Below are 23,915 nucleotides of genomic sequence, written 5' to 3' on the forward strand. Positions count from 1 at the left end.
GAACACGAGTTCATTCATCATTGTTCATTGTAGTCTGTTTTGATTTATGTTGAATACAATGTCTCGACTTCAATGGAATTGGGTTTGTACAAGGTATTCCTAATGAAGTGGCCATTGAGTGCGTAGCATAGCTAGTGACTGTACCTCCGCTGGGCTTCGCTCTCCTCTGAAGAGGGTCCATTTTGGCGTTGGACAACTGGACCTGAAAGACAGAACGTGGGATAGAGTGATATGAAGAAAAACACCTCTTTACTTCATGTCGAATTTGAGGTTGTTGTTTTTTTTAAATCAGGGGTGTTCAAACTTTTTGTCTAAGGGCCACATTCATAAAAATGCAAGGATGCAGGGGCCATTTCTGCAACTTTAATTTATTAAACACGCTAAAATCAGTCAGGCAAGCCTTAACATATTGTTTATATTTTCAAATAATGTTGAAAAACGTCTACAAATGAGACACGTTAAAGTTAATAAGACAAACCGTCAGATCATTTAGAAACTCCAATATTGCATGACTGAATAAACAATATGCCACAATCATTTTGGTTTCTGGCATTTTGAAAAAAAAAGGATCCATTCTCACCGCCGTCTCTCAATTTGCCTCCTCACGGTTATGCACAATTGTGCTGTTTGTTTGCACTTGCCTTTCTGACGCGGTATTTGAAGATGCAAAATCAGACATGTGCTAAATTAATCTATTTGCATACCCCGCCAAAAACCCGCAAAACGAACTGCACAGAAATTTTGTGAGTTTGGCAGAAGCGATCTTCGGTGGGTCCAGTTAGTATATCAGCTTTGAGATCAGTTTTCGGCCATGTTGGCACATGCAAACTAGGGCATAGAACTAAAAGCGTAATGTATGACAATGAGCAAGACCCCATGACAGTCAAGTTAAGCCCGTCCACTGTTTAGGCATCGCAGTGACACTTTGTTTCAGCCAGCAGCCACGGTCCATGGCAGAGAAGTGAAGTCATTAAAAACATGGAGGTGAATACAAAATTTGCTAGGCAGCGTGTCCCTGCACAACCTGGTGTGCTCGACCAACACGTGTTAATGAAGACAATTATCGCCCTGTGCTGCCTGGTGCCGCAAGTGCGCCCATGCATGTGCGTTTGTATTGCTGACGTGAAAAGGTGCCAGGCTGTTGCCATGGTGAAGGTCGAGCATGAAGGGCCCGAAGGAAGCTGAGGAGGGCTTGATCAGGCTTGTTTTCAGTGAACTCAGGGGACTCATGCAGATGAAAAATAAAAATGACCTTTCACCAGGTGTAAAAAAAGATTTGCAGGGGAGTTGATTTTGAATGGTGGCACGGAATTCAAGTACTCAACATTGACAAAACATTAAATTATAAATTATTATTGGCTTTTCAAACTAGAGAAAAACTATAGAAAACAAACTATTTGTATTGTCTGCCATCTGAAATGACTATCAAAGGGATGTTTACAAATTATTGACAAATCTATCGTTCATTTTAGCCAGAGTTAATTTGGTCAAATGCCTCTCCCTAATTACCGGTAGTTCAAGCAGAAGCTCTTGATCAGAATCAGAATCGCCTTTAGTGTCATTGTATAGCATACAACGAAATTTGGGTGCCACTCCTTAGTGCATTTCGTAAAAAAAATGATTAAAATAACGGTTTAATAAATACAAAACTCAACAACACACAACAACAGCAGCAGTAGTGGTAGTGTGGACTGAGGCTTATATTGCACGCAGGACACATATTGCACATGAAATGAAATGGCTCAGTTATTGCTCATTATTGCACAAGTGAGGTAAGTGAGTCTAGGTTTAAAATGCAGTAGCTTTGACTCAGTTACAGCTCAAAAACAAGCAGTAAGTAACAGATACAGCACACTTCACACCCCACTGCTCTCAATAAAGGAGTGCCGGGACATTACGTCTCCGTAAGTGATATTTTAACCACCATTCGAGTCACAAGGGCAGTCTGGCCTGATGTCGACATTAAATACGATACAATACATCTTTATTTATATAGCGCTTTTACAACAGCTGCAGCATCAACAAAAACACTTTCCAGGACATTTCACATAAAATAACAATAATATAACAAACACATTCTTTTACACACCACCCCCTTTAAAATAAGTGGTAACCGGAGCTTCTCAGAGGCTGAGAAATGCACAGCAGGTGACTCCACAAGCACACCCAACTAAATATGTTTACTATGTAAGACCACATACAGTATAAAGTGTTTCACAGTGACGTTTTGTAATAAAAATAAAAATACATTTTCAGTTGGGGCCCAAATATGAATCACCACTGGCCCCAAAAATGATTCACCACTAGAGGGTAGTACAGCTCATGGAAGACAGAGCTCAACGTCTGTGCATGTCCGTGAGTATTGAAGCAAAAATGAATAAAAAGTGTCATTGTGCTGTTTAACTCTTGTGTGTTGTTCAGGGAACTGTGGGGAACTGTTTTATGATAAGAAAAAATATATACAAATATGTTTTGCAAACTCCTTGGCATTGGCTGAGGTTGTGTGAAACATCGATCACAACACATTTACATTCGATACGGGATGGTTTAATCCAAGAGTGGACATTTTGTTTTTCTGCCCTTCCCCTTGCAACATTGTGGCCAACTTCAAAAACCAACTCCTGTTCTCTATTCCTGTTCTCGTATTCACAAACATTTTACCATAGGTGGGAGTAAGTCACATACCCTATTTGTAAGTCAGACTGTCATTCTTAACCTTCAAGTTTCAAGGAAGTCCCAAGTAACTGTGTCAAAATTCACGCATGTCAAGTCTTGCCTTTTATTATGTTCATCGTTATTCAAATAAGTAGTTCTTGGTGTGTTTAAGTGTATCCACGGTTTGTTCCCCCCCACGCGGTCTGGTCTTTTTTGTACTTTTGTTCCTATTTTCGTTCGGGTTTTTTCCTTGCCTTGCGCAAGCGCTTTTTGCTTATTTTGCATTATTACTGGCTTGATGTCCAGCGTCATTATTTGTACTTTGTCGGCCTTGCGGGTATTTTTTGTCAATAAATATTTTGTGAGATAAACTTTCATGAGTTTAAGTTTGTAGGGTCCGATTCTGTCCGGAACTTTTTGGACACCCGACAAAAATATGAATACCTCATAATGTAACATAATGGGAACCGTCTGTAATAATTTAGAGTCAATGTTCAGATTAAAAGAGCTCGTGGGAATCAAACAGAGCCATCCGGAGCAATTTAATAGTGGTTAACTGGCATTCATGTGAGATGATAAAAGCAGGGTGGTTGCAACGCGAGCCCAAATTCCAGTCCAAGTTCCACACAGCTGCCGTACCAACACGAACAAAAGACACAAAAAGACACATTAATTTTCTGTTGCTCTTTGGAGTAGAGCTATCAAATGTCAGCATAACCTTCAGCAAATATCTTAAATAGTCTGTCACACAGCCAGAAGGTCAAAGAAAATCAGGATCTCTTGGATTTATACCGCAGGTCTACAGTATATGCCTTGATATATAACATTTTCGATCGCCCCTGTCCATGCCCATTTTAAGTGACACATGGAGTAATGTTTCAACGGAGTTAAATAACTTGACAACACAGGAGTAAACAAAGCAACTTTACAACACATTTTTTATTCTATATTTGGAAGAGGCCAGATTATAATCTGAACAGAATCAATATCCATGATGAATTTTCCATCTACTCCGTTTACTGAATTGTGCCATTTCAGAGCAAAAAATAGGAACTGTATCACTTGAACAAAGCAGTGCATATCAAGCTTCAGCGAGAACGTGGATTTTTTTTAGTTTAAGGGGTATGAAAAAAAAAAAAAGACCATGAGGTGAGATTTCCATTTTTACCTCCGCTATCAGGCGAGCTGAGCACGTTGAGGGCAAACAGCATGGCATTGGAGAAGGTGGTGGCCTCCTCCTTGCTGGCAAAGTTGAGCCCGTAAACCTGGCGAGCATCACGCCACTGATGGAAAGTGGGTGTGGCCTGATTGTACTTCAGGCCCTTCACGATGGAGTAGTTGATCACCACCTTTGAGCGCAGAAATGAGTTCAAATTACAGACTGTGAATAACAAAAAATTATTGTTCACGAGAGGTCCGACAGTGGTGGACGGGTCAGGGTCACCAAGATCTTTTTCGCTGGCCTAAATGTTATCAGAAGCGTTGACCTCCATTACAACTGAAATTGTAATATTTATTGAATTAAATAGTATTTGTTTATTCCCCACAGTAAATGATTTTCATCTCATTGCATTTCTCGAGACCAGTGGTTCTTCACCTTGTCAGAGGTACCGAACCCCACCAGTTCATATGCAGATCCACCGAACCCTTGGTGAAAAATAAAAATCAGATTCAAGAAGTGTTCCTTCAGTTTTGCCGGTGCGTGACTAGAGTTGCTCAACTTGGCATGACAAATCATGCAGATAGGACGCCGAGTCCCATCACGTTCCGTGATGCATGTGAATCCATGTTGTACATATTCGTCCGACCGCTTACTGTTTTTGCTCGACATAGCATGTGTTAAAACATTAAAAAAAAAAGAAAAATAAATCACACCTAGCACTATCACGACAGTCACACGCTGACTACTGAGCGAACTAAATTTCCCGCACCACTGATTGGACAAGCAATGCAATGGATGATCATCCACAGCCACTGATGGCCAAGCGAGCGGGTCATAACTAATTGACATGTTGAGTCGGGTGTGTCTTAACCTTCATGGCAGAGGCTCCGTCGAACCCCTGAGACCGATTCACCGAACCCCTGGGGTTCGATCGAACCCAGGTTAAGAACCATTACTCTCGATTACGCTGCTTCTCGTAGGTGTACGTGGACATAAGATATTTTTGTCCAGTTGAATTTTAGCCTCAATGTTCCACCATGTGATTCAAATCTGCTCAAAGCCTTTGGGATCAGTAATGCTGACCCTTGTGACTCACACCGACATAGCAGCGTTTTTTTGATCCAATTCCATTTCAAATTCGTCCTCAGAGTGCCAGAGTGCTGGCCCTCAATGACATCAGCTTTTTCCTCTGATTTGTTGGTCATAGCAAAACTTGTTCAAAGCAATTTCATTTTGCAAAACACATGCAAAGTGATCTGCGCACAATATATATTTATTTTTTAATCAGCGTCTCTGCAGAATATGATGCAGTTCAATTAGTTGTTTTTGTCATGATAAAAATATCTCAAATTGAAATGATATGTAAAAACATAAAAATTTTTAAGTTGAAGTATAATTTTCCTACTGGTTAACCGCACAACATAATCATTACTGTGTGTATAACTGTAACTGTAAATAAATTATAGTTTCAATATTTGTTATTGTAATGTACAGACAGTGTCACGTTTGTATTGATGGACGCAGCGCCAGCCTGAATCAAACAAACGGTATTTCATTTTAACAAATAAATTATATTGGTTGGAATGTTTGCCTCACATTCCGAAGGTTTGAGGTTAGAATCCAAAGTGCACTTCACCTCTTCCCCAGAGTCAGTGGGCATCTGCTACAACAGACAGGTTGGAGAAGCTTATTTTTACACTTACGTGACCACCACGAACAGTGAAATCTTGCTTTTTATGTGGGATAGGGACAGAGCCCTACCTTGACTAGCAAAATCCTCCCCCAATGGATGCCCCGCTAATAGGTTTGACACTTTCTAGTAATTGCCTATGGAGGCCCCAAAATGAAGGTAAGGGACGACTTTTGTCTTACTGAAGATTGCTTGGCACCAAGGCGCCACTGGATGGCGCCAAAGCAATATTGTTATCAGCAAATTGGAGGATAGGCTGATAAAACAATATTGAGAAATATACCGAGGGTCCCTGTACAATTCATAAAGGTTAGGTTATTTAGGAATGGATTGATTGATTTCATTTCAGTTATTGTGAAGGGGGAACATTGCATTGAAATTCAAACAAATTAATGTCCACCGTCCATAACAAATTGTTCTGAACATCAGCGGTGCCAGTGTATTTGCAGCTTTTCTGACTCTCACCACTGATCCACACGTCTGTTGGAACGTTCATAGAGAAAACACTCCACTGGGAATTTTGGAGGGTGAAAATGCAAATGTGGCGTGTGAGCGTGAACGCAGCGACAGCGCACACTCACCTGCTGGTCCTGCAGCTTGACACCCACCACCCTGAAGGTGTTGTTGGCAGTGTTGTGGTAGATGTTGATGCGACTGAAGCCTTGCTGGCCCGGCTTGATGGGCACCCACTTCTTGCTGGCGTCATCGTAGACCATCACAGAGGCCCGGGCCTGGCAGATGCTCTGCTCGCTGTAACCAGAGGAAAGAGAGTGAAGGAAAGAGAGGGAGAATTTACATTTAAAATGGCACATCGGTTTGGATTCAATCACATCCTGTTTCTCTAGCCAGCCATTTTTATGATTGTCCTGACCAATATTGACCAAATAACATTAACATAATAGATCAAAACTATCATACATCCGCCCAAGAGAATGAGCAATGTCAAGCAATAAGAGCGATTGGATTTAAAAAAAAAAAAAAAACCTAGAAAGCAAGCACTTGACATCTGAATTTTTTTCATACTTTCTTTGTGAAATGGATGACTTACATTTTCTTGACAATCTGACAAACGGGGGTGAAATAATGATCAATTCTTTGATTTATTTAATGTCTGAATGGTCTTTGAGAATGTTCTTAACTCCTGCTCCAATAGCAGTGTTGAATTGAGCACAATAAGTCGCTTTGAAGTGGCCTTTGATGCATGGAAGCAACTTAATTTCCCCAATGTCTTGTTGTGCTTCATAAAGTGGGTTGACACATACAGTAACTACCAACAATCCAGCCTAATTTGAGCATTTTTCTTCCCTTCTGATCCCAATCATCAAAGGCCCAGTGGTCCTCTCATGTCTCGAAAAGATTGTCTTGAACTATTATCCTGCAGTGTGGGGTGTGTTGAGTGATTTTTCCTCTTCGATCTGCTCAGAATGCGGTCAGGAGTGATACTTGTAAATAATATTTACAAGATCTGAAATATTGATCAGGTTTTATATTTAGTAAATATAAAACCTGAAGGGTGTGGTCAACACAGAGTTTGACTCTGACTCTGTGATTGTGACGTGAAATGGTCAGAAGCTCGCGCTGTTGCTTCGACAAAAATAGAAGAGCAACTGCTTGTGTTTGTATAATGTGTCTCACTCACACGTTATTCACCACAATAAAAAAACAAAAAAAAACAAAAACAAAACACTTGCAACTTCTCTGTTGTTACCAGATAAGTTTACCACACAACTGACCAAATCCTTAATGATGGGATCAATCAATAATGCACTAGAACAGCGACTCTCAAGTCAGTGGTACACGCACTCCCTCTAGCGGTACGCAACAAAAAAAAAAAATCAATGAATTAGTTCCAACTGTATAATAAGATAAGAAAACCTTTATTAGTCTCGCAATGGAGAAATTCCCAATTCACAGCAGCAAAGTCATCAAAGGAAGAAGTAGAACAACAAAATATAGGAGCTGCTGCAAAGGCAGCCACTCTCGCGGCGCCATTTTGAATATAATGTGACAGTGGCTTAAACTTTTTTCATTTGTTTAAGTACTGTTATGTTGTAGTTAACTTTTAGGTAAAATACATTTAAAATAAATTCATTTATTATTACAATATTTAAGTACAATTTTTCATTTTCCGACAGATTCTTATTTTCCTGTATTTAAGCACACTCTTCATGTTTAAATAAATAAATAAAAGATTTTAGATGTTTTTTTAGATTAGATATGAACAATGGAGTGACTATAACTATTAATTATTTTTAATTATTACTTTGAAAACCTGATGTGCTCGAGAAAAAAGGAGGGCGGATTCCTAATCAGCGCAATTCATTCATCGAGAGAAGTTCACTTAAATCTCTGATTAAAAAGCATTTTGTCAAAATATGTTGGCTGCTGTTATTTTTGACCCAAAGTACATATAGTTATAGACACATGAATCTGAAGTGAAGGCGATGTTTCAAATTAAAAACCAAAAACTGTTGCGGATATGCTAAGTGAAAGATGACAAATGCAACATATACTTTACGTTTGCTATAAAGCACAAATAGCACTGCACTATTATTCCAGATTCTACTCGTATAATTGTGCATAAATCCAATGAAGCATGAGTTTAGTGTAGTTACCGTATGTGGTGACTCCGCAATAAACACACAAATGTAACGTCTGACATTAAATAAAACAAGAAGAGGGTGGGTTGTTGCCTTAAAAAGCTCAAAACCTCAAATGACGAAAATGACCCTTCTGGTCTTTAGTGTGGTTTGATACAGCACATACACATGCTCACATCAGTCTGGGGATGAGGGTGTGTGTGTGTGTGTGTGTGTGTGTGTGTGTGTGTGTGTGTGTGTGTGTGTGTGTGGTAATGATATAGTTTATTAAAATCACCAAGAGCACAGCCAGCTTCAGACTTCGACTAAAAGAGCAGAAGCTGGGAAGGAAAGAACAACAATGAGGAAATAATGATTGTATTTTGTATCAAAATATTGCTGCAACAGCGGAGAGGGCTGAGAGGCAAGTCCCATGCCTCCAAAAATACCTCAAAGGAAAAGTTGGGTGTTGCTGGTATTTTAATGTGACTGTTGTCTTGAGGCAACAACCCTTGAGAACAAATATTAACTGCACCAACCTCAAAAAAAGAGACAGGATTTCCTTAAATAGTGACTTCAACTCTAATAGAAGCCCTGTCTCAAGTAATTGCTGGATACGTTTCACACAAAAAAGTGCCTCTTGTCTATTACATCCCTTTACCGCAAAAAAAAAAAACCCTGGGTAGCAACTGCAATTACCGCAGTTAACAGACACTGTCATTCAGACAACTGTTTCTAAGCAAAACAACAGCGCCTAGCTAACTTGAAGTGTGGATTTGCTCTGGACACAACTAGGATGTTATAAACATGTCCCACGCACAGTATTAAAGGGTGGGGGGTGCCTGCTAGCGGTTGAGATTGCCAGGACTGGCCTGGTAATACATCGGCCAATTAAGGGCTCCTGTACGCTTGCCATAATGAAGCTAATGAAGCTGCCTACTCGTTTCCTAAATTCCTGGTAAATTACCAGTTACCTTTAACTGCAAAGCAGATTCCAGGTGACTACCGTTAAAATGTATCAGTTCATGCCTTCTTGGAACACGAGGCTACATTTTTGTGGAATCGCCACGGGTTCCTGAGCAGTTAGTGGTTGAAGCGGGGGCCCTTGCAGATTAACACTCATGCTGATATAAATGACACTCATTATTGATTGCTCGCTACGCCACACTCAACAGCACTCAACTGCAGTCACTATTTCAAACTCAAGTAACCATATATCTGAAGCTTGCTCATGTGTAAAATGCTGATGCATAATACAAACAAATAAACAAACAAAAACCAGTAATTAATAAATAAATGCCTCTGATGTTATGAGATATAGAAAAAGCACTAGATATCTAGCTAGTTAGTTAGCTAGCTAGCTAGATAGGTCAAGTGCTGGCATAGACACACTTGAGCCTTTTCACCTCCCTCTGCTTTCCTTGGTCCTCACACCTTCAGCCTGTTAATGTGAGCAGCTTTACAAATGGAGCTTGGAAAAAGGCTGCGTGACGGCGAAAATTAGAATAGCGTTGAGTGACTTGTGTGAGGAGCGAGTAAAAGTCACTTCTCTGCTGCTCAGTGGCTGACAAGGAGGCTCAACACCCTCTCTCAGGTCACGAGAGCAATTACGTTACTTGTAACACTTAGTGGGGATCTGTGATCGCCCTGGCCAACTTAACGTCATCCACAAGCGGAGATCGTCTTGAAGTTATTCATATCTCCTGCATGGATTCCAGCAATCACTGACTGGGATTGACAATATTCATAAAATGAATCAAAAAATAACCTCATATACAGTACCATCAACAAATGGTGAGTTTACATTCTCTGTCATTGGCCACAGGCAGAATGTTTTATTTTTTTTTTGCATTCCCTGCAGAAATATTTTGGAGACAGAATGTGGTTGTGGTCGCTTTTGCTCAACACCAATAGTGACCAGAATGCACTGGGCTCCTTGCCCCCCGAGCCAACGCCCTTTGGGAATAAACCGCTCTGCGGGCAAGACAGAGAAACGTTTGAAACGGTCACGGTATTTAGCAGTCACAAAGATGAAAATGATCTGCTGGAGTAAGACAACCATATAGTTACCAATTAATGCTACCATAACTGACCGTGGAAAAAGGTATGATTCATCTGTTTACGAGACTTGTGCAATTGAGACGGGGCTGGCAGAAGTGAACACAGATGCTGATGGCTGGCGACATTTTTGTGTCATTACACAATACAAAGAAAAAGCACAGTGTGTCAATGAGAGGTTACTTGAATACATACAAATAGAGCCATCCTGAGTGACAGCATAATGGATTTGTAACTGATTAGACCGAGGGTAAGTTCAACATACAGACATCATGTTTACTGCCGCTCGCAACGATCTTCTTACAAAAGCAGCAACTATTTCTGGAGCAGTTAGCAGAGGAATGGACTGATGCTTTCATTTCTTCTTTTGGACATTAAGCACGCCTCTTTAAGCAAGTCACAAATAAAGCGACGTTCCCGTCTAGCCACAGTGTCTAATTTCACTGGCAAGCATCTCCAGCGGGTGACATACATGCTGATACTTTCAAGGCGTTAATGAAGACAGAAGGCAGTGGGACGTTTTTGCTAACAAGTACGATTCTGGTCACATTTGTGCCAGGAGGTGACGAGAGTACACGTGCATGATGGACGACGGAGATGCATCATCGCTAAAAGGTCGTGCGTTGCTCAAATCTTACTCAGTGACATTCAATTAATTGGATGAATCAACAGCATATGTAAAGTACATGCAGTACATACGCACACACCCGAATGCATCTCTAAATCATCATACCCTCATACTCGCACATGATTTCAATTAGACTCAAACTAGTGCGTCCCAAAAGTTGTGAAATGTCTTCAGTTTCACCGACTAGTGCCTTATTTAGATCATTGCTTTATACTTTGCAACCCTTTTTGAAGACAGCAAGTGATTCACAACTTTTCAGGTCAGTTCCACAACTTAACAGCTCAAACAGAAACACACCTTTGCTTAATGTTTGTTCTCCTTTTGGGTTTTCTTGTAGACGGTTGTACCGGTGCCCGTCACGTCATAGCAAAGCTCTCTCATTTTGAACAGTATTGTGGCAGAGTAGGTTATTGTGTGCTTTGTACGTTATTTGTACTCTTAGGAACTCAACTAGGTCATAGAATTTCAGAGAGTTTGTTTTCATAAATTGTGAATTTCAGTTTGTATTGTCTAGGAACTGAGATTATAACAGTTTCCTTTTTTCGGATGGGGGGAAAAAGTAGGCATTTATTCTTAGAAGGAAGTCTTTAAGTCTTGGAAGGAGGTCTTTAAGCCTTAAAAGTTGTTGGCGTGCTGGGCGATTTATTGGGACACAGCGTGTATTAGAGAGACGGACACTATTTGAGGAATTATGTGAATTGGCCTTGGCTATGTTGACTTTAATGGCGTAAGAGTTAAAAGCAACACTGAAAATATGGTTGGAATACAAAAGGGTTGAAGGTGAAGCACAAAGTTCCTTCTTTCTAGCGTCTGGGGAGTCAAAGAAAAAAAAACGAGAACAGTTTGTGTCCTGTACCCGATGATAAATATGATGAGCACAAAAATGCATTCTTCTTTTAACTGCATGGAAGTTAACAGGCTAGAAAACATGAAGAGAGAGAGAGAGAGAGAGAGCGCAGCGTGAAGATGAGAAGGCCGTGGAAAGATGAAGATGAAGAGCAGAAGAGGAAATGTCAGAGGAGCAGGAAAATAAAGCCCAACAAAGCAATGGCACAAAAGCCTTCTGCCACACTGAGCGCTTCCTTGTGTCAAATCGGCCTCGGGTAGGGAAAAGGAGGCCACGATGCCGGCCGGGCAAGGCTTTTGAATAAAGCAAAGCTTGCACACATGGTTTGACATATGTGCTCCCTTCTCCGTCAACATGAAGACACGAGCAAATTATGCATAGCAGTTCAAAGTCATGTAGAAGCAATAGCTGGCCGGGCTACGGATTTTTCAATGGGCTCGGGTCGGTGAGGCGCAGGAGGCCTTGCTTGGTTCCCACCTGAGGACAGGACTTCGATTACAGTGGCAATTAGCTAAATGTTTTGTCCTGCTCATTTGCGGACAAAGGCGTCGCAATTTTGGATGAGTCACCAGGCCCGACGCGGCCGCCTCATGATCCCATTCATGAACAAGGCGCTAAAGTCTCAGAAATGTGCTGTCAGCTTGTCATGAGTGCAAGAGGAACCAAAAACTCTCTCACGCAAGGGGGGTATCCTTGATTTAGTACAGGCGCCATTGTGCAGTCAGGGTGTTTTTACAACGTAGGAAGTGTTTAACATGAATCGTTTCTTTGATTAGAATCTTTTTATGATCGTGGGAATCCAACATCAAAGTCATGATTAAAGGTCGATTCATTCGCCCAGCCTTACGCTCTTGCAAGTACATTGCACAGACTCTGTTTCCTGAACTCAGCTCACATGCGGGTCAATGCACACTTAATGGGTTATGGTTAGGATGGAATGTAAATTGATTACTCTTCCCTGGAGAGTGAGGCATAAGGATGATGTAATTGAAAAGCGGTTGTTGCTGTCTTAATGTCACGGAGGCTACATTAGTGTCACAACACACAGAAAACAACAACAGCAACGATAAAGGATATGAGAGATGTTTTTATATTGCACTAAGATCTACAGTATTTTGTTCACTCATACAGCTCCGTGAACCTGCCATGTAAAATTTCGTCTCCTGAACATTTTTTACTGATCATGAACAGCGCAACACTGCTGTAATGAAAAATTACCTGGCATCTTCTGCATAAAATCTACTCCAATTTAGAAGTCTCTTAAGAACTGTAATTTAGGATGTATTCATGAAATTTTAACTACAAACGGCAAAGCTTGAGGCACACTCCACCTCTTTTTTGGAGGGATTATTCACCATTTGCTGCTTGTTGTGATGTTCTCTGTCACCATTGTGACTTCTAACTCACATTTTTCCTCACAACTCAAGAAAAAGATTTGTATGTCGAAACACATGTAAGTTTAGTCACTCTTACATGGAGATACTACTGTCCTATATTGCCCAGATGAACAGACGGGGAAGCTCCTAAAAAAGTGTTGCATCAAATTCTTGGTATTCCTGTGCTAAACTACTGTACATGTAAACTACATTCAGCATGTTAAAGACCCTGTATCCATTGGAAGACGAAGTCGGGCTACTGACTAAAATCTTTTTCTCACTTCGTATAAGGATGAAGCTGCAAAGAAATCCAAATGGACCATTTTGTCTGACCTTGTGCATCAAAAAGAGGATCAGAGTGACTGATATTTCCGAATGCACATTCATGTAACAAGGAGAGAGCTGAAGTGATTGGAGAACAGAGACCTAACATTTAATTCTTCCAGCAGACCGTGACTTTATTCATTCTAATTAATCATCTTCAATAAATCATGACCTCTGGTACAATAGTCAGTCAGCTGGGAGCAATGACACCATCTGAGGAAACTTCCTGGGCGGCGTGGGAGGTAATTAGGCACTGCAATGCATTTCTGCCTTCTGGTGAAGGTAACAGCGATATACAATTATCAGTATAGAGCAAGGGGGGGAAAAAAGGGGAATTTCTTGTCTTTGTTCGTATTCATTCATGTCAGCGGGCCTCAGTGAAACCAAAGCGCTACTTCCACAGTCATCAGGGTCTGCACAAATTGAGGCAATGTGTTGCTCTGCTATTATTTTATCTCAGGGCTGAAACAAGATGATGTATCAAACAATGTTATGACGGTTGCATAATAGATGCACGATTTCAAAAATGCACACACCTTTAATGGTGACTGTGTATGGATTGAGTTAAGCGCCACCATGGGGAGGAGAGCCTCTCAAGTTGACGAGGCCATTTTTGGGGCAAGAGCGGTATGGGCACATACAGTATGGATGCCCATGTTTGTTTGTGTGTGTGTGTGTGTGTGTGTGTGTGTGTGTCCTCACTGTGCCACAAGTGCAGGAATGTGTGTGCGTGTGTGTGTGAAGGGGAGGAGTGGGGTTTCATCTGAAAGAAAACGGAGGTCGGTCTGACAGGCAGGATTAGAGGCGTCGTGCGGCAGGCCGATCATTACCTCACTGCAGTCTTAAATCTAAATTAACCAGGACTTAACTCTCATCCAAGACCTCTAATCTGCTCAAGGGGGAAAGTAGTGCTTCAGGACGCCTGCAAGAGCTAAAAACAGCACAAACCAATGTTATTTCTGCACCTTTGTAAGATGACAAAACAACGCGCTTGTTGAAAACAAACAGCAAGATGCAGCAGAAAAGGATTTCTGTTGATGAACAGAGTGCAGAATGCCAATTAAAACGCACCCAAGGTCAAATACACAGTGAAAAATGTCATTTTTGGGGGTCTTTTTGCCATTCTTTTGTTATGCCACCACATAAGGGTACCAATAATGACAAAGTCTAAAATGATATTCAGAGAACAGGAAATTGAACTTGTACCAATGATGGCAAAGAGGAAAAATGTATCATGACAAACCCAGACAAAGACAAAAATGGCAAGAAATGGAATTTGTAGCGATATAGTGGTTGTGCATCGACAGAAGCTGTCCATAAGTGTCTGTGTCATGTCTGTTTCGATTATGATTCCGCCCCAGCTGTAGTTAAGGGCGTTTCTCTCCAGCAGTTGCACTTGTTCCGCGTTTCCTCATCAGTCTTGACAAGTAATTAAGGACCGCCAAGCTGCCTTGTCTCTTGTCGGATTATTGACCTTGCTCGCTGTGGTGCTTCAAGTGTTGCTTTCTAGATTTCTCGTTATTCATAGATTCTAGTTTGTATTTTTATTTTTTCTTCTTGCTCCTGATCTTTGGCTTCACGTTACTCGCTTTAGACATTTCGTTCCCAAGTACCTTGCCTTTTGCAAGCGCTTCTGTTTATGCGTTGTTTCTGCTGGCTCCTTGTGAGCAGCGATTTCTTTTTGTACTTTATCGGGGCGCTTTTCTGTAAATAAATACTCTTCTTATCGTACTTTGTCTCAGCCTGCATTTCTGGAATCCAAAAACATTATTCGGTTCGGTCCAGAACCAGATAGTCTGTCCTGGTTGCCAGTGTTACAAAAGTTACCTTATATTACAAGTTACTTTAAGGGTTGCTTTTAGCAGATATGACAATTTGGCTTAATATAAAAATGATAGTTGTTTTTGCTGTTTTCTAGACATTTTTTTGTTGTTTTTAGATTTTAAAAAAAAGAGTGATTCTGGATTTCATTGAACATAAATTGCCTATATGTTTTTAGGAAAATAAGTGCGTCTAGACTTTGCCATAAATAAAATTCCAATACATATTACAAAAAGGCAGTCTTTGTTGACCTGAAATATTTAACTCTTAATGCTATAGTAGTAAAACTTGACACAAGGCAAACATTTTTATTTAAACAAATGAATGGAGGGTCACTCTGAGTGTGCAGCCTGTGGGCTGCCGGTTGCTGGATCACTAACTGGATCTTTGAGGGTTTTCATCCGCTGGCGCAACATATACTGGCATAATCCATCATCTAAAAAGTACATTACATACTGACGCATAAGAATTGTAATCTAAATTCTGTCACAAAAGCCTTTCAAGCTCCTGTTGATGACCAGGTAGTGACCTCTGAGCTGTTCCATCTTGTTTTTTTTTTTATCTAAGTGCTGATACATACAAAGTGCAGTGTAACCCCTGCGGAATGGGCTGCAACTAAGCCCCCTGGTGTGTGTGTGTGTGTGTAGTAAGCAGAGTAGTGAAGCCTTAATGGCATTAATGCCAACATTAATGTGCTTATGTTCTTAGCTAAATGTCCCGTTGTTTGGTTGTATGTGGAAAAGCTCAAGCAGCATCCGTTTGCTATACTCCTACATCTACTCGAGTCAGAAAAAAAAAGCTCACACACCACACAGTTACAGTCTACATGTGACCTACATAACATTTTCCCTGTCTAGGTGATTTGCATACATTACAATTACATCCCCCATTCTGCGTATTGTGACTACGACGGATGCTTGAAGAAAAAGCACCAGATAAAGCAAAGAGGCACTGGCTTGCAATAGTGCCGCTGTAGCCAGAAACCACGCATGAGTTCAATGTGTATGTGAATTATACATGTATGAAGAGTGTTTGGGATGGAGAAGATGCTTGGTGGAGTGGCTCCATTACTCAGATTTTTTTGGATTTTACAGAAAGGATGCAACTGGGATGGTGGGAGACAACAACAGAGTGTAAACCTACCTTAAAGGTAAAAACTGTCCACTAGATGACAAAAAAAATATATATACACCTTGTAAAAAATGATCTAAGGACACAGAAGCTCATCCGAAATAAATTCTTAGGCTAAACAACAGTTTGATAGATTAAGATTATAGATTAGTATTTCAGATCTGATTAAATACAACAAGTAAAGATTTGCCTTCTGTGCTGTTGGCCGATCACAATACTTCTCTCCACACACAGCATTTTTTTGCCTGAAAACCCCACATAATCCGAATGGTAACAAAGCCCATTTCCATGTCTCCGACTTGGACATCAATCACAGCGAGCATACAAGCAAAAAATAAAAACAAAAAAACCCCAAAGTGCTGGCACCAACCTGCCGGAGATGTGGTTGTAAAACAGCCCCGAGTCACTGACGCTCTGAGGGAGGCCGTAACGCAGCACCCGCACCCGCTGGACGTCCATTTTGGTCAACTGCTGTATGTAATATAACCTCGCTGGTTGTCCTACCCTCTTAAAAATCTCATGAAACCCAGGCTAATCCTCTCCCAGAAATCCTGCAACATAATTTAGAAAAGACAAAAGGCTCGACTTGTCCAAGTGAAGCCTTACACAATGACAGTGATGAATGTCCATCCGGCAACAAAGCGACGAGGGATGGACAGGCGGCACAGATGAAGTCATTGACTGGCCTGATGTCGCTCTAAAAAACAGACGACCGTGTGTGTATGTGCGAGTGTGTGTCATTAAAATTTCCGTGTTCTTTTCATTGTGTTAACCCAGGGGAGATTACCTCATATCCATCTCAAACAGATCCTAATGCCCAGCCCCCTCGTATCCACACGAGGGATGAACATTTCATTACACTATTATTTTTTGAAGGGCATGGCAGATGGATGATGGGAATCGCAGAGTAACTCCTGATAGGATGCTATCACAATATTTTGCATGCACACGTTCAACAATTTTTTTTCTTGCATTGAAATACATTTGCAATGTGTTTAAAATGTGTTTTATTTAAGTGGTTAAAGCATGTGGAATGGGTATTTGAAGATTGAAAGGATCTTAAAAAAAAGTTGTTAATACTCTAGGTGACTGTGTCTGGCCCCCTGAAGTTCACAAACACTGGCCCGACCAAATTTCGTGAATAAATATGAAGAAATCAACCTGTTCTTGATTTTTTTTCATATTCAATCATTTGAGTTTTATCCATTTCAATTAATAAATCATTGATCTTTTTACTGTACTGTGCACAATTTTTATTGCACATCAGCTTCAACACTTCCATAAGGAATGGCTTGAATAGTGGCCAGAAAATGTCAAACGTTAAGTATTCAGTTAGATTTTACACTGAAAATAATAAATACATTAAATAAATAAATAACATATAAAAAAGTAACTTCACAGAAGCAACATTTCAACATTAATATTTTCATAAACTGTGAACACAATACACACAACAAAAAACATTGAAACTTATCATATTATATCATGAATTTACAGGGCGAGTGACTGTTCTAGCAGGGCCACCAAAACATGGCCCACGGTGGCCCAACATGGTCGCCGCCCCAGAAGAAGCCTTTGTCGGACCCAGTAGGGAGGGCAGGGGTGTCAAAGCAACCATTTTCGGAGCCCCGAACGTGCTGAAGCCCCTGCCCGCGTCGTATTGAGCAGAACAATGCCTCCGAGGGGAGTTGTGCCAAAGTCGATGTTGTGTGTGGCTGGAGCTCAACTTCCTCTACTTGCCACCATGTCATCTTTCGACAGCCAATTAGATGACAGTAAAACACCGGCACCTCTGCCGGTTGCAAACATGTCGTATTATGTCTCAGTTACTTCTAGAAATGATGAACCAACAATCAATGACACGCAATCACCAACCAATGTTGCCAAAGCAACCCGCAATTAAGCTCATTCTAAATGAGCTCTATTGACTGACATGGGCTGGACCTCTGAGGTCAGTCATAGCCGAGACTGGCGGCATGCTAAGTGTCCATTAACATGCAGTAATTGATTTCCTCTCAGACTCAATTCAGGTCTTCCACATGCAGTGCAGCGATTGGCTGATTGAAACTTCCAAATGTAGAGGCAAAACATTCGCAACAGTCTAGCAAAGCAATGATTTATTTGATTGGTTTCAATGTAGCGTGTTGTTATTTTCTCTTTAACAAGCTAACGTTTTAGCCCTGGAAGTTCCCTGCTTTGATACGTCCCATGGACAAAACAATAGAAAATGTGGCTTTCAGCACCAAGCTACCCGTGACTCATAGACAGTATCTCTCGAAGAGGGTCCAGCTGGCTTGTGTAACATTTGTGACAGATGGGGTAAATGATAACAAGTTCCACCTTTTTAGAGTGAGATGTTACCCTGAGGAAGGGACATGGACACAGACTTTTTCAAGAAAGAAATTCATTTCAACTTATGCTCCGTAAATTGACAAGCCAGGTCAGGTAAATTTAAAAGAATAAGAAATAAGGAATATAAATAGATGTTGCTGGTTTTGTCAGCCCACGAGACGCCAGAACGTGACAAAAATAAGCTGCAATAACTTCCAATGGGAAAACTTAGTACGCTCACAACCTTGTCTTTCACATGATGCTCTCTACATCGTTAAAGTCATATCAAACCAATGTTTATCTATGTATTGCAAATCATGCGAGTCAGCAGGTAACGCTGATTTAATCAATAAGAAAATGACTCCAAGGTACCTGATGTGCAGTAGTTGGGGAAGGCAATTGACTTTTAAGTGAACAAAAATCAACGGCAGTCATGAAACAATGGCCTCCGCTTCAATAAATGCTCTGCCCTAATTATTCATCCTTAAAAAAAAAAAATAAATACCGGTAACATTATTCCTCAATTAGACACAAACTTTATTCCCCTCCATTCCTGTACTAGCCTATCCTACGAGACTGACCACATGCTTAGTTACAACAAAAAAACAAAAACAACAACAACAACAGGGGGTAGTCACCGTATGATACAGCCGTATTCGGTAAACCATCATTATGTATGGATTTTAAAGTAAAAGTGCTGTAAATATTCCCCCAAAAACACAACTGAATAGCTGAACATGGACCTGAAATTAATTAGAAATTGAAAAAAAGAATGACCCGATGTACACCAACTGGAAGAGAGTTTGTTGGAGGTGAAGTTAGCGAGGAGTTGGACAGAAAGTCTCAAGGGTGGATTTATCCCATGTGGCACCACCACAAGTGGTGTGTCCGTAAAATGGTAAGAAAGACAGCCACAATTGAGTGATAGAAGCCAGAATTCATTTGATCCATTTTCGATCGTGCTTGTCCTTATTACTGTTGTGGGTGAGTTGGAGCCTGTCCCAGCTGATTTCTGGCAGAGACACAAAGTACACTCTGGATTATTTGCCAGTCAATGGCAGGGCACAAACAACGATCCACACTCATGTTCAGTCCTGGTAGTATGGACAGTTTGGAGTGTTTCATGAACAAAACTGATGTGTCAAGTAGCAGGAGGATTTGGCGAAACACACGCACACACAAGCAAGAGACAACAGTTCCACTACACACAGGAAGGCTGGAGTCCACATTTGAGAAATGCTAAGAATATGTGCGAACCACTACACCACTGTGCCAACCCAACATACTGTATAGTAATCTATATCATTTAAATTAAGTATCATTTATGGAAATTTGAGACAGTAAAGCCCGTCCACACTCTCTGACCGATACTCGCAGTCTTTACGAAGTATAAACGAAACTAAAACATAAACTCATGGGGCTTTTATTTTGATGTACACATCACGTGGTACCACTCGCATATTATTATTTTTAGTGACTTGTACTTTGTCATCACTGTGGTCAATTTATTGTCACCTTTGCTGTATGTCACACTTTTAACAACTTCTGGTGACTATTTTTCAAAAAGACAACTCAGTGCAACGGTCCTCGTGTTAGCAACATTCTCATTTTCTGCACGTTCGAGGGAAGAGCGTGATACGTACTGTAAGGATTTGGGAGTCCCAACTTGGAACAACTAATACCGTAACAGTATGAGTTAGCGGTTTGTTAGCGGAATGTTAACAAATTACTGATTTGAATGACTGCTTAAATGACTGTTGTTTCCATTATTTCCTAATCATAACTACATATACAAGGTCAACGCAAATAGCAGCTTATTGAAATAATATATGACGTATAATACTAAATGTATTAAGACATTCAAATAATAAGGAATGAAGTCAAGACTAGCATGTTGGGTGGCCTTCGACTCATGTTCCAGTTCTTCACAGGACGGACCCCGTTGGAAAATAATTTGCCCAACCCTGCCTTAGCCCAATAAATGCCTGGTACTTTGTGCAGCTGAGGATATAAACACCTCTGACCACTATATGAGCTAATACGGTAGGTGCGCAGGGTAATGTGGGTGATGATGTCCCCATGGCAACAACTGTTCTCATTACTCCAGTTCAAATTTTCAGTGTGTAAAATTATTATAAATGGTTGTTTCAATTGCAGAAACACAACAGACACACAATGACTCATCCCAGCATGTTAACATTGATATTGACTATCAATCGCTCATTTCAACTTGAATGATTGTTATGGACACATGCAATGTATCGACACAAGCAACCCTCCCCCCACCTCATCTCCTACGCTCTCCACTCCACCTTCCTCAACATTCTAATCCTGATCCTTAAAGACATAGGCTGCTTCCATTCCGGGAAGAAAATACTTCCGAGATAGCATGCAAAGTCCATCCATCCATACCGTATTCTATAGCGCTTGTACTCTTTAAGGTTGTGTGTGAGCTAAAGCTTATCCCTGTTGACTTTGGGTTAGAGGTGGGGTACACACACTCGACTGATCACCAGCGAAACAAGCGCTCAAACGCATCTTTACTCCTGCTGACAATGCATGTTTTTTTAGGTTTTGGAACAGGGAAGGATGCCACAGTACCCAGCACAAGCCAGACATGTGGAGAACATGCAAAATCAAGCCCTGAACTTCAGAAGTGTGAGGCAGATGTGATGACCACTAGGTGGAAGTCATTGAATGAAAAACAAATAAATAAATAAATAAAGAAGAGATTGTTGTAGCCATGGAGTCAAAGAAGATGATGCCGGACTTGACAGTAGATTACTGGAGCGCGCGCAGTCAAGCACAAAGTAGGAATAACGTCCCACACATCTGTATTTGGAGCATCACATTGTAATCTGCCAAGGTCCCGATATCACGCCGTCATCTGGTTCCATAGTCCCACTCACTCTGCTGTTGAGCGATTAAGCGCTTTCTATCCCGCGCTTCCTGTACCGACTTTCTCACACTCGCGTGCAATTCAGATGGGAGAGATCCCGCGAGGCTCTGCAAACAGCTGACGGAGGTAAGTCATTCCCTCTACTCGGGGAAAAGACTGAGCCAATAAAACAAACTGGAGCTTGGCTGGGGTAAAGAAACACACTTGAGAGAGAGATTGGACAGAAAAAGGCAGAAAAACAAGCTGTATTTTTTCCAATCCGTGGCTGGAGAGCAAGGGAATTGCATCCAGGGAACATTTTGTGGTCACGCAGCTTAAAGAAAGAGGAGCCAACAGACACATTCCAAAGCCATCTTCTATCACACTCACTGAAACAAAACACTGAAGCAAAGATAGGGTTGTCCTACCCGAAATCATCAAAGGAATACATGTTGCTGGCCGTCCCGTCCTGATGGCAAATAATGGAGGCAGGTGTAAAGGAGGAGATTATGGAGCGGAAGATGAGGTGTTAATCTGAGAGGAGAGAGCGACGTGCATGCTGCCGGCGTCACAAGCTTCCCTTCTTCACATCTTCCAAAGAGCAGAGAGCCTGAGACGCTGCGAAGAAGGCGGTCGCAACAAGAGTGAGGGAATGCAAGTCAGAGAGAGAGAAAGAAAGTGAGAGAGAGAGAGAGAGAGAGAGAGAGAGAGAGAGAGAGAGAGAGAGAGAGTGAGGGACAGAGAAAGGGAGGGAGGCAGGAAGAAAGAGAGCGAGGGAGGGAACATGTGACCGGCAAAGACCAGTCACCTCACTCCATTTGTTTGTGAGGAACGCTGACTTTCTGCCTCCAGGGAATATTTTACGCGGCATAGACATTACAGCTATGATGCCTTTATCCACGATATCACACAAAACCAGTTTTCCATCCATTTTATTCCTGAAGGCTCTGATGTGAAAACAGTTATGGGCGCAACGTCCTATAAGACACGGCAAGTCGCAGCGAACCATTTGTTACAATGGCTTTTGTTTCCCAGAGCGGTTGGTTTGAACATTTTGTGGTTCATTTTCGAAACGACCTCAAAGCACCCAATAGCATTTAAAGATGTCTCACACATCTTGGGAACTTGCTGGCTGTTGTACTAACAACCAGAAGGAGTTGAGACGCTGGCGATGACAAAGAGCAGTGTTTTGAACATGCACTCTGGGCGCAGACATGATGTTACAATTTCCAGTACCCATCCGGAGATGAGGAATACAGAAGGAGTAGGCTGGAATTTTTTTTTTCCTGAAAAGATCATCTCAACGTTAAGTGTACAGATTTTACGTTTGTGTTACGACAATCACCAGAGAAAATTACCTGGGTACCTCTTAAAGTTTGAGAGCAGTGTCACAAGAACATCGGATATGATTTCGTGTGTCTGGAGGACACAATATTTTAGTATTAGCCGGGCAACAAAATTTTTCTAAACAGTTCATATGTGACGTGCGTCCGGACTGTTGCCGGTCAGTCTTATCCAAACAATGCAATAATTTCATAATAAATTGTTCAACGTTGTTGCTGTTCTTATGTACCAGGTTTTCGTTTGTTATTTGGAGCACTCCACAGTGTTTCCGGATTTATTGGCCGTGTTTCATTACGACAATATATACCGGTAACTGCAATGTTCCAAACCTTCGCCAAGGCTCAACACTGTTAACAAATGGAAAAAAATATATCAAACTGTGGAGTGATGTATTTATGTTGGACCAGTTGTGATGAATTGAAATTGACATTGCATTGTAGAAGAATGCAGTTTTCAAATTGTGAAGGTGATACGCAATCAATTTGCATTGCTGTTTTTGGAGTCATTTCTATCTTGTCTACCAAACTCCAGTTTGACCGATTGTAGTGTTCCATGAATTCTGCCTAGCAACACGTAACAGTCCAAGATTAAAGACGCCGGTCCATTCTGGGAATCAAAATTGCTGCATCTGGTGTGGTATCACTCATGCATCAATTACATAAACATACAAATCTAAGGACTTCTCTCTATCTTAACTTGGGGCGAATTAAAATCTCTGAAATGAAAGAGCTTTTATCACATCGATATGACAACCTTGCTTTTCGAGCTCTCTCATGTTCTTTTCTCTCTGTGGAGTTGTCCAAGTAAGACAAGGTGACCTCAGCAAAATCCAGCCTGTGCATAAACTACTGCTTTTGCATTGTAAAAATAGGCCCCGTGTCTTTGGCAATGTTCAGTGCAATTGACTACGGGACTGCCCCACACTGGCCTCTTTTCTTTTCAAATGGAAAACAATGTGAAAATGATTTGATTCATGTTGTTTGTTTCTTAGCGGGAATTTGAATCACAAGTCACTTTTTAGAAAAATGGCGGATGGAATAGTTGCTAAATATAGCAACCATATCCCTAAATTGGCAACACTGAGTGTGCTT

The 23,915-nt window shown here is 41.1% G+C and overlaps 2 protein-coding genes across 7 annotated transcripts in view; one reads left to right on the forward strand and one right to left on the reverse strand.

Moving 5' to 3' along the window:
- degs2 (delta(4)-desaturase, sphingolipid 2) overlaps positions 1-23,915 on the forward strand; it is a 57,602-nt gene that overhangs the window by 26,198 nt on the left and 7,489 nt on the right. Inside the window, exon 3 of one of the 3 annotated variants that reach the window (XM_086127317.1) lies at positions 16,235-16,496. The exons of the other annotated variants lie outside the window; for them this stretch is intronic. Within the exon in view, the coding sequence (XP_085983443.1) occupies positions 16,235-16,288 (54 nt within the window). The 3' untranslated portion in view covers positions 16,289-16,496. Of the gene's footprint in view, positions 1-16,234; positions 16,497-23,915 lie in introns of those variants that run through there. 3 annotated transcript variants of the gene reach the window in all.
- Positions 1-23,915, reverse strand: part of evla (Enah/Vasp-like a) — a 40,343-nt gene that overhangs the window by 12,572 nt on the left and 3,856 nt on the right. The window contains exons 1-4 of one of the 4 annotated variants that reach the window (XM_086127312.1): positions 21,909-22,109; positions 6,089-6,257; positions 3,824-4,004; positions 145-202 (exon numbers count right to left, since the gene is read on the reverse strand). In XM_086127312.1, coding sequence (XP_085983438.1) covers positions 145-202; positions 3,824-4,004; positions 6,089-6,257; positions 21,909-21,931 — 431 coding nt within the window. In that variant the 5' untranslated portion in view covers positions 21,932-22,109. Of the gene's footprint in view, positions 1-144; positions 203-3,823; positions 4,005-6,088; positions 6,258-16,641; positions 17,086-21,908; positions 22,110-23,915 lie in introns of those variants that run through there. The other 3 variants (XM_086127311.1, XM_086127314.1, XM_086127313.1) reach the window with 3 other exon arrangements.

This window comes from Hippocampus guttulatus, chromosome 13 (genome assembly GCF_054856545.1).
Source record: "Hippocampus guttulatus isolate MCC_2025c chromosome 13, RoL_Hgut_1.0, whole genome shotgun sequence".
NCBI lineage: Eukaryota > Metazoa > Chordata > Actinopteri > Syngnathiformes > Syngnathidae > Hippocampus > Hippocampus guttulatus.